The sequence below is a fragment of the Macaca fascicularis genome, chromosome 17 (genome assembly GCF_037993035.2).
Source record: "Macaca fascicularis isolate 582-1 chromosome 17, T2T-MFA8v1.1".
Taxonomy (NCBI): domain Eukaryota; kingdom Metazoa; phylum Chordata; class Mammalia; order Primates; family Cercopithecidae; genus Macaca; species Macaca fascicularis.
Window position 1 is genome coordinate 9,997,291 of NC_088391.1, and position 10,860 is coordinate 10,008,150.

A 10,860-nucleotide genomic window follows, 5' to 3' on the forward strand; every position below is an offset into this window, starting at 1 on the left:
TCATTAGAAAGGTAGCAGCTGATGCTGGGAAGGGACGAAGCCAGGCAATGCTTCTATCTTCCCTCACGATTTCTAGTTAAACTCCTGGCATCTCTGGGCAAACACTCCAACACTGCGCCATGCTCTGCCATGGGAGCTAGGTCAGTCACAGGTGGCACTGGTCATATGCACTGGAGAAAGGACTGCAGGGAGAGTGGGAGGGCTCTAGCCACAAATGTCTCCTGTCTTGGTCCCACTTAACCTAATTCTTTTTCTTTATACCTCCCAAGAGATCGACACCTCCCTCATGGTCATAGGAAGAAAACCGGCTGGGGCCATGGAATTAAATTGTTGCTAGCTCCCTTCCAGTTGTACATATTACACAACTGCATGGCACCATAATTATGCAAAAATATCTCCTTCACACTTGGTCCATCAGGAGCACTTCTGGGATCCAAAGATAAAGCTAAAAAGGCCACGGAGAGCCCAGAGAAACGACACACAGCATTAGAGCCCAAGAATAGACCTCCCCACCACTACTCATCCCTAAACTGCAGTACTCATTCACACATGATGCTAACAAGCCTAACAACTATTTCTCTAGGTTCACTGAAGACTGGAAACAGGACATCGGAAGAGGAAGAAAGGTTGGTAAGAGACCAGTGGAAATGTTATAAAAGCAAACATGAAAACTCAACGACCAGTCAGTGAGACAGATGTAAAAAAAAAAAAAAAAAAAGGCCCTCCTACCCCTCCACTAATTGCAGAGAGTGGCATAAAACAAGGGACTGACCTCATAACTCTGAATCCTGAAGAAAAGGGTAAGTTCCAATTCTTCAGTTTACAAACTCAAGGAACAAATGTGATACGGTTTAGCAAAGTTTCAAATTGATAAGCGCATGAAAAAATGTTCCACATCATCTGGAAACTGCAATGGAAACAACGAGGTACCGTTACACACCTATCAGTGAACCTAGTGAACCAGCTGTTAGGCTTGTTAGCATCATTATTGCTCTTAGAATGGCAAAACCCAAACTACCGACAACATCAAATGCTGGCGAGGATGTGGAGCAACAGAAACCTTTATTCATTGCAAGTGGGAATATATAACGGTACAGCCACTTAGGAAGATAGCCTGCTAGTTTCTTATAAAACTATACATACTCTTACCATACGTTCCGGCAATCACATCCATAATTACTCAAGTAAACTGAAAACTTATGTGCTTGCAAAAATCTGCACATGAACGTTTAGAGCAGCTTTACTCATAATTGCTAAAATTTGGATGCAAACAAGATGTCCTTGAGTAGGTGGATGGATAAACAAATTGTGGTATATCCAGACAACGGAGTACTATTCAGTGCTAAAAAGAAATGAACTATCGTGCTACAGGAAGACATGGAGGAACCTTAAATGCATACTGCTAAGTAAAAGCAGCCTGTCTAAAACGGCTACATCCTATACGATTCCAACTATATGACATTCTGGAAAAGACAAAACTAGAGAGTCGGTAAAAAGCTCAGTGTTGCCAGGAATTGGGAGGCGAGGGAAAGATGAATAGGCAAAGCACAGGGAATTTTTGAGCAGTGAAACGATTTTGTCTGCTGTCGTAAAGATGGATACATGACATTATGCTTTTGTCAAAACCCATAAGTGTATAACGCAAAGTGAACCCTAATGTCAACTATGGACTTGAATAATAATAATGCATCAACATCAGTTAATCGATTATAATAAATATACCACACTAATGTAATGTAAGATGTTAGTAAGAGGAGAAACTGGGGCAGGGGTTGTGAGTAAATGGGAGCTCCAAATTTTCTGCTCAATTTTTCTGTAAACCTAAAACTGCTTAAAAAAAATAAAGTCTATTAACTAAAAAAAATTGTTTAGAGGAGGTCATAAAGACTTAGTCATCTAGAAAATTCACCATATGGAACATCCACTTTGCAATGGTGCTACACAAGCAAGACAAGTGTATTGATTATGCCAGTTGGAATTAATTGAAAAAACACACATCTTACCTGCATCGACCTTGAAATTATTGGCATAAGCATAGCCAATACAAAATGTCAGGTTTACAATACGTGATTTTATGAGAACAAAAATCTGGGGAAAGCCATTCCTTACTAGTGAGGGGTTTGTTGTTCCCACCGGTGGCAAGAAGTGCGTCCGTGACTATAGATCAAAATGAACCACACAGAAAGTGACGACAAGCAACACTCTATAAGTTTATTACCAAATATAATCTAAGCACAAACACAACTAAGCTAATGAGATTGGCAAAGTAGCAGCACAAAATGTAAGGAAAAACACATTTAATAAATACAACTTGGAAACGTCTTTTTCTTTAAATTAGGTTCAGATACTGGGAGACAAACACTGAAGCAAAAGTCTTAACAACGCACTGACAAGCCATCATAACGTGCAGTGATCCTGCTGGACACTGTCCACTCACAACCATGCTAACGGGGGCCACTCCCTGCTGCCGTACCATCATATGAATATACATTTGTCAGTGAAAATGTCACAAAAATGTGCCATTTGTCCAGGTTTGTGTGTTTTCATAAAGTTACTCAGGTTTTCAGAGAATGAACATAGGAACATGTAGGATCCACAATTTTTAAGGTCATCACATTAGTTTGTATTTATGAAACTATAAGAAAACAGATGTGTGTCATGTTTGACGCTGCTGCTTTGAATGCAATACTTCCAAATAATGAAGCTGACCACAGCAAAGAAGGGAAAAGTAATTCAGACGTTTCAGAGAGGCCTTATTTGGAATATAAACGCTTTGCTAGGGAAGGAAAGACGAAATATTTTAAACAATTTCAAGATTAAAAAGGAAAGTTAATGGGAGGAGGGCAACAGCAGGAGGGAAGGACGTGCTTAACAGAAACAAATCTGCATAGACGATGAGCTGAATTTAATTCAATTCATTCCCGCCTAAAACTGAGCCTGGTTACCTGAGGTAGCTGAATTTAATTCAATTCGTTCCCGCCTAAAACTGAGCCTGGTTACCTGAGGTAGACGCCGGGAATTCCACGCGCACAGATCAGGCTTTCCAGAGCGCACTATTCTGTCATTTCAGACATGGTGAAGTAAAGTGCATTTCATAGTTTCAGATAACCAAATGGGAGTCCTTTTATAGGAGGGGAACTTCTCTATACTAATTCCCTATTTTTTTGTGCCAAATTTCCAAATATACAAAAACCTACACACTGCTGGTGATAAGGCAATATCCAGGGTTTTTTCATTTATTTTCTCAGGAAACGAGAAAAGTAAAATAAATTTTAGGACATTACCTAAACATCTTTCCTGTTTTTGTTAATAAGTCACTGGGAATTCAGAAATAACATTAAAGCTAAAGAGTTGTCTGCAGCCAAAAAACCCAATAAAAATTCAAAGATCTATTTGTTAATGAGGTGAATGTTTAAAAATATACCTACTATCCTAAGAATTTGATTATTAAAATACACAATTTCCACATTAAGAAACAAATATTAAAAGCAAATGTCAAAAAAATTAAATAAGTACGAAAAGCCAAATTTAAAAGTATAAATAACTAAACTTACAATAATCACAACAGAGTTTTTAGCTTTCTGTAAAAATAGTTAGTGGAGATGAGACTAAAACATTTGAAGCTTAAATATTTTTATCCCCCAACATGTCCCCCAACTATAATTTATTTTTTCTATTGTGACATATTCTTAGGTTCACATAAATATTATGTGCATCACAAATTAAGCGGTTTCTTAAAAATATACAATCAAAACCGTTTAAGAAAAAAAAGGTACATAAAAGAGAATAGTTAGGACTTTTCCCTCATACGAGTTAAGGTGGCCTTTTCTTGGAAAAGGCCAGCATTCACCCTTAACATTTTATGCCTGTCATACAGAATATACCCTAAAGTGATTTATCATTAATAAGATAAAACTTATCTTAAGAGTGGGAATCCACTATTAGGCAGAGAAAGACTCAATAACCTAGGCAATATTGAAGCAACCAAAGTCCACTCACACAACATGAAATACTTGCCTAGGTCCTTCATTTTATCTCATGTTAGGGTGGGGAGAAAGTGAATCATAGCTACCTCAGCTGGTTACTGTTTCATGATTCTCATCACAGATTTAGCAGTGTATATAAAAACTTATTCCTAAGGAAGGAATTTAAATGAACTCAGGCTATCCAAAACTTAGAGTACTAACAATTTTATGTTCAACAGAGTCAGGCTACATAAAGCAAAGTCAAATAATGACAATCATACTGTAAATTTGGGTTGTACACACACATTTTCCCCTGGTGTATGTATATGACCATAGATTCACCAGGTATTGGTTTGCTTAGTTTTTGAGCAATTCGTGCTCTAAGCCTACGTTTTGAGAGTGAAATATGACTTCCCAAAAACTGTGATCTCAGAAGCTGAAATTAAGCCCCAAGCTATAGAGCTAGACCACCACGTTTTCCCCTTCCAAAATGGCTCGGTATTGTGGGAGGCAGTGGTCAGATCCGAAAGTGTGTAGATACAGTCTGTGATGCCACCATCTATTGTCTACTTGGATCACTAGAAGGTTGCAGCTTCCATTAAAGAGGGGTTTGATATATTTCACTAATATTAATTTCCTTTAAAAAAAGAAATTATGGGGCAAAAGGTTTAAACATGTTATGCTTATAATAGGCAGCTTGGGAAATGGTAAAAATTGTTCATTAAAATAGATCTATTATAGTTACACACTATTCAAACAAATGGATATCAGTTCTAATTTCAAAACAGATTTAAAGTGCTAAAAGGAGGGGGAAACACTTTTATATATTATTTTTCCAAAGTGCAAACAGATTACTATGCCTCTCCATCAGTGATCTTGTTTCAGTAGTAGAAGCCAGAAGCTATATAGAGCCGTTAGAGAAACTGCCAAGTTGGAACTGTACTCTCTAGTCCAGCTTTGTCTTGGTCCACAGAGCTCCCACCCACTGTGTCTTGGACCAACCAATACACATCTACAGAATGTAGGGACTATCTGATCAGATATCTGCAAAGCAGACTTAGCTTAGTCCTACAGTCATTGTGCTGCAGAACTCAAAATACTCATGTTTTCAGAGGAATTAAAGGAGCCAAATATTTTTCCTTTGATAATGCATCTGCTACCGCAACACAGAATAACAAAACAAAACGAAGCAAAACAATTCAATCTCATTCTGGGTAAGGCCACACACTGTCTTCTGCAATAAAGACAGTCTGTGTGTGTGTGTGTGTGTGTGTGATGTACATTAAAAGGGCTGGGCAGAGTGGCTCACACCTGTAATCTAAGCACTCATTCTGGGTAAGGCAATGCACTGTCTTCTGCAATAAAGACTGTGTGTGTGTGTGTCTCATGCCTATAAGGCAACACACTGTCTTCTGCAATAAAGACTCTGTGTGTGTGTGTGTGTATGTATGTCTGTCTCACGCCCGTAATCCTAAAACTCATTCTGGGTAAGGCAACACACTGTCTTCTGAAATAAAGACTGTGTGTGTGTGTGTGTGTGTGTGTGTTGTACATTAAAAGTTGGGGCCAGGAGCAGTGGCTCACGCCTGCAATCCCAGCACTTTGGGAGGCCGATGTGGGTGGATCACCTGAGGTCAGGAGTGCGAGACTAGCCTGGCCAACATGGTGAAACTCTGTCTCTACTAAAAGTACAAAAAAATAAGCCGGGCGTGGTGGCACCTGTAATCCCAGCTACTCAGGAGGCCGAGGCAGGAGAATGGATTGAACCTGGGAGGCAGAGAGGTTGCAGTGAGCCGAGATCACGTCACTGCACTCCAGCCTGGGGGACAGAGCAAGACTCCGTTTCAAAATAAAATAAATTAAAAATAAAATAAAATAATAAAATAGAATAAAATAATTAAAATAAAATAAAATAAAAGTTAAATAGAACACCTGAGGGATGTCTTTAAGATCCTTTAAGGGATTTGAGACATACAAAGCATTTACCATCCACTGATAGGGCAAAATGAGAAACAAGGGAAATACAAAGCACAGCTGACTCACTTAACATGGTAAAGATAAGCTCCTAGGAAGTCTGAGTTGCCAAATACTGAATAACTGGTATTAAAAGAAACACAATTACTATGTCATTATCCATGAATTCAGAAAAATAATTAAATGCACACCAAGATAATTAATACGAAACCCAGAAAAGGTCTCACTAATCAACTATTGTTAGGCTGGTGCAAAAGTAATTGCGGTTTTTGCCATTGAAAGTAATGGAAAAACCACAATTGCTTTTGCACCAGCCCAATACAAACAAGTTTTAACAATCACAAGACTAATGTTTTAGTGATGGCTCCTACAACTTCAGGGGAAAAAAAGTACATTTCTGAATGGCAATCGTTTGCAAAATAATCTCAATGAAACTACTTATTTCTTTATTTTAAAAGTTAATAAAAGGAAACTTCTCTCAGTTTTTAGGAAGAATTCAATTACAATAAAATCATGATGTCTTATGATCTGGCATCTTATAATCTGTGTCTCAGAAAGAACGGCAATTTACAGCATCAGATGAATACTGGAGTTTAGAGTCAGACTTAAGTTATCTGAAAAGAACATAAGGCATTTATAGTTTTTAGCAGGGAAAAATAATCAATCTCTTTTTTAAAAAAAAAACCTTCTTAGTATCTTGATTAAGTGTCCAAAAAGCTGTATTATTTTTAGTTTTAAACCAGTAGGTGCTACTCAAAACTGATAATTCAGGATGTTATCAAATACAAAGTTTTAAAAGCTTGACCATTAAAGCATAAATTGCCTAATAAGACACATGTAATCATAAAAACTAACGCCAGGATCATTTACTTGTGATTGGATATATGCCATTCACTTTTTCTGGCTTCTTTCTAAGGTGTAATTCCTGCTGTATTGAGTGAGCATGTCAGATTTCTATCCTTATCTTACTGTGTGTAAAAGTTCTCAACCTAGACAAGGACAAATTTTAGAATTTTCAAATGAACATCATTCATTATGTACAATGCTGTTTTGTTAAACTAGCTGTCTGGAATACTATAAAGATTTCATTTGTTTTGTGTTAGCCACAGAGAATGGACTTGTTTAGAATGCAAAAGTATTTATCTCAAATACTAAAATCAAATTCAACAAAAATCAAACAATGTTGGAGCTGAGAAAAATAATGGCTATACATCTGTTTGAACATATTGAAAGAAAAGTGAAAACACAGCCAGGCATGCTGGTGCACACCTATAATCCCAGCAACTTGGGAGGCTGAGACAGGAGAATTGCTTGAATCTAGGAGGCGGAGGTTGCAGTAAGCCAAGATCATGCCACTGCACTACACAGCCCGGGTGACAGAGTGAGACTCCTTCACACACACAAGAAAAGTGAAAACACACTTGGAAGTCTAGAATGAAGAATTACATCTAATGCAATATTCTTCCCACCTTTCCATATTAAGTATAAGAAGCACCAGCAAAAAAATACTAAAGACAGAGAAATGACCTGGCAAAATGATTCAAATACCACAGAGCGTGAGAATATTCCTCAATAAAGCTCCAGACGTTATTAAGTAGCTAGTAGAATAAATGGCAGCGGGAGGGGAAGTAAAAATTCTAACCATATGACAGACTCCTAACAGTAAGTCATAAATTCTAAAGGTTTAATCAGTAAATTATTTCCTCCAAAATATACTGTCATTCTTCTCTTAACAATAAATACAGAGTGTGACACAAATCCAATTTTGATGTTAAAAGTCAACCTGTATAGATAGGTCCCTCATGTTGACAGAGCAAAGAAGTGGAAAAAAACAAAAACAAAAACAAAGAAAAACAACTGCAAATGAGAAATAGGGGTATTTCTAAATCTTCTGTAAACAAGTTTCTAAAATAGCACACTGCTCCCTCTCTTCAGCCTCCCTGATAGACTGGCTTGGGTGTGCAATATTAATGCAGGAACACGTGGAATACCAGTACAAAGCGAGGGAAGGGAGACTAGCAAACTCTCGCCCTGAATTATTTCTCAACTACATTTAGTATTCTTCACAGTTTTAGATGTTTTTTTTCCTTTAGGTGAAAATCACTCCACTGAAAAAAAATTCCAAATCTGTTTTTTAAAAATTGCAGGAATTTCTTCATATTTTATAAACAAAAATACCAGAAATTAAAGAGTTGACAGAAATTCAAGCAGATCCAAATTCAACCATCCATTTTTCATACTTCTCCAAGTCTGCAGCAGAGACAGACTTAGCAATTTTCTTTAGGGCCAATTCAAAGTCTCCTTTGGTAACAGGCATCTGAAGTTCCTCTTTAGAAAGTGCACGGATCTCTTCTGGACCTAAGCCATTGATACGCCGTCTCATTGCCATTAAAGAGGCATCCCTAAAAATACACCACAGTCAGTCAACAGTAATTTTTGCACATGTTTTAAACACTTTCAATTGTAACAAAGTTATGAAAAAACAATCAAAAGATTATATGTTTTCTATGAGGCTTCTTAGAATTTTCCACTTAAGAAACATCCTGGGGGTTCGGCAGAAGTTAAAACAGGATGCAAATAACCAGAAACATGAAATGTACAGTTAATGAACCCTAAAAGTCTAAGTTAAGCTCAAACAGTACTGAATTATATTTTCCCACTTGCTCCTCAAAGACAGCCAAGAAGTTTAAGAAACCAAAGTCGAATTTTGAAATACTGAATTGTACACTTGGAAATGAACACGTGGCTAATGTTAAGATAATTCAAATCACAGACCAGTTTGTCTACAGCCTAAATAGAGGAATAAAGCCACAAATCACTCTCTCTGAAACATGAATATCCACATACAGTGGACACGGAATTCCCTACATGGAGTATTTGCAGGCAACTAAAGGCATAAACTCTGGCTTCTCTTGATCCCATGTGCAGCTCTTTTTGACCAACATAAATATGACCAACATAAATATGACCATCATGTGCAGCTCTTTTTGACCAACATAAATATGACCATCATAAATATGAAGGTATGGAAGAAAAGGATAATTCATAAACACAAAAAAGCTATTAGGAAGGCCAAGCCAACAAAAATGTCAAGTTCTTAAATATTTCACTATAGTAGCGGTAGAAACTATTGTGACCTTATTGTATGCCACTAAACTTGGATGCACATGGGAAAAATGCGAGCAGAAAAGGTGAGAAAAACAGATGCTACAGCTTTAAAGAAAGGCTACTACAGTCAATTTAAGTACAGTTAGAAAAATAAGGAAAAAAATAACTGCACAGAGTGACAGGAGGTGTCTAAAAATTATGATGTCGCTAAACTGAAAAAATGTTAAATGTGTATCTTCCCCAGCTTACACTGATCATTTTTGCTCATCGGCATGTGTTTAAATAATGCCAACCAAAACTAAATAATATTACTTTATGTTGATGTAGAAAGGCTCCAACACAAAGCTAAACTAATCTTAGGTTGTCAAAGTCGTTATCATCAAGTTAGACACAAGTTTTTTTTTTTTTTTTTTTGCGACGGAGTCTCGCTGTCTCCCAGGCTGGAGTGCAGTGGCACCATCGCAGCTCACTACAAGCTCCGCCTCCCGGGTTCACGCCATTCTCCTGCCTCAGCCTCCCGAGTAGCTGGGACTACAGGCGCCCGCCACCACGCCCAGCTAATATTTTGTATTTTTAGTAGAGACGGGATTTCACTGTGTTAGCCAAGATAGTCTCGACCTCCTGACCTCGTGATCTGCCTGCCTCAGTCTCCCAAAGTGCTGGGCTTACAGGCACGAGCCACCGACACAACAATTTCTTTAAAATCCAAAGATCAAAAACATAAGTGACCAATGCTATATAATTTTCATCTCACAATGAAGAATAAAGTTATATGGGAAAAAAAAAGGACAAATGGGAAACCATTTCAAAGAAATGGGTAGCTGCTTTCATGTCTAACTACACTGGGCTAACTACATTGACTTTAAGACTAGTCCTCCTGCCAAGTCTATAACTAATGTCTAACATCACAGATCATTAAAAAAATACCTGCAAACATTAGTGATGTCAGCACCAGAATAGCCCTCAATCTTCTCGGCTATATCTTCCAGTTGAATATCAGGATCTAATTCGACCTCACGAAGGTTGATCTTCAGAAGCTCGGCTCTTCCTTTTGCTGTTACAAGATTTTGGTGGTGTTGTTAGATGTTTTACTTTACAAATAATTTTGCTGAGAAATGACATATTAACATTCAGGGGGAAAAATGAGGCCAATGCAAAGAAGAGTCAATAACTGTGTATCCATTAGTATTATTACCAATTCACTGCATGACTCATGGAATCATTTAAATTCCTATGTGCCTCTGTAGCAGTAACTAAAAATTGAAAAAAACAAAAAACAAAAATCAAAAACAAAAACAAAAACCACCTGGGTTTTCTTTATAGACTGTGAAGATATCTACTATGAGAACAAAGAATCTGAGATCCTTCACGAAAAATATAAATATCAGTTTTCAGGCACCGGAAACGCTTCTCAAAAAAAAAAAAAAAAAAAAACTTAGCCTGGTGTTAGAAAATTAGACTGCATCAAGTGTAACTCCTATGAATTACTTTGTTCACCTGTTAGTATGACATGGATCTCCAGAACTCTTATCAGTAGTTTAAAGAACATTTCCTGAAAATCAGTAATTGGCACAAAAAGCTCATTAATGTATTTTTTACTTGGAGAGCCAGCCCACAGACATGTGCTGTTCCAGTATGATTTAAATGTGAACTGAATAAGTTCAAACATACTCAGAATTTTTAAAATAACCAATCACACTTGCCATTTCAGTAGTGCTTTTAGTAGCAAATATGCTTAGCACAGCACACTAAGATAATGCATTACTAGTTTATCTGGCACTCTACTATTTCCTGAGATACAAAACGAAATTTA

At 37.3% G+C, this 10,860-nt stretch overlaps 1 protein-coding gene across 22 annotated transcripts in view; it reads right to left on the reverse strand.

The window, feature by feature from the left end:
• KATNAL1 (katanin catalytic subunit A1 like 1) overlaps positions 1–10,860 on the reverse strand; it is a 244,990-nt gene that overhangs the window by 143,610 nt on the left and 90,520 nt on the right. For 16 of the 22 annotated variants that reach the window (XR_012426790.1, XR_012426791.1, XM_074021801.1 and 13 more), the window contains 2 exons: positions 9,975–10,101; positions 2,187–8,341 (listed from right to left, as the gene is read on the reverse strand). The exons of 3 other annotated variants lie outside the window; for them this stretch is intronic. Coding sequence is in view for 15 of the 19 variants with exons in the window: in XM_074021801.1 (XP_073877902.1) it covers positions 8,143–8,341; positions 9,975–10,101 (326 nt within the window). In the remaining 4 variants the exon portion in view is untranslated. Of the gene's footprint in view, positions 1–2,186; positions 8,342–9,974; positions 10,102–10,860 lie in introns of those variants that run through there. 3 more of the 22 variants (XR_012426792.1, XM_065533129.2, XR_010582529.1) reach the window with 2 other exon arrangements.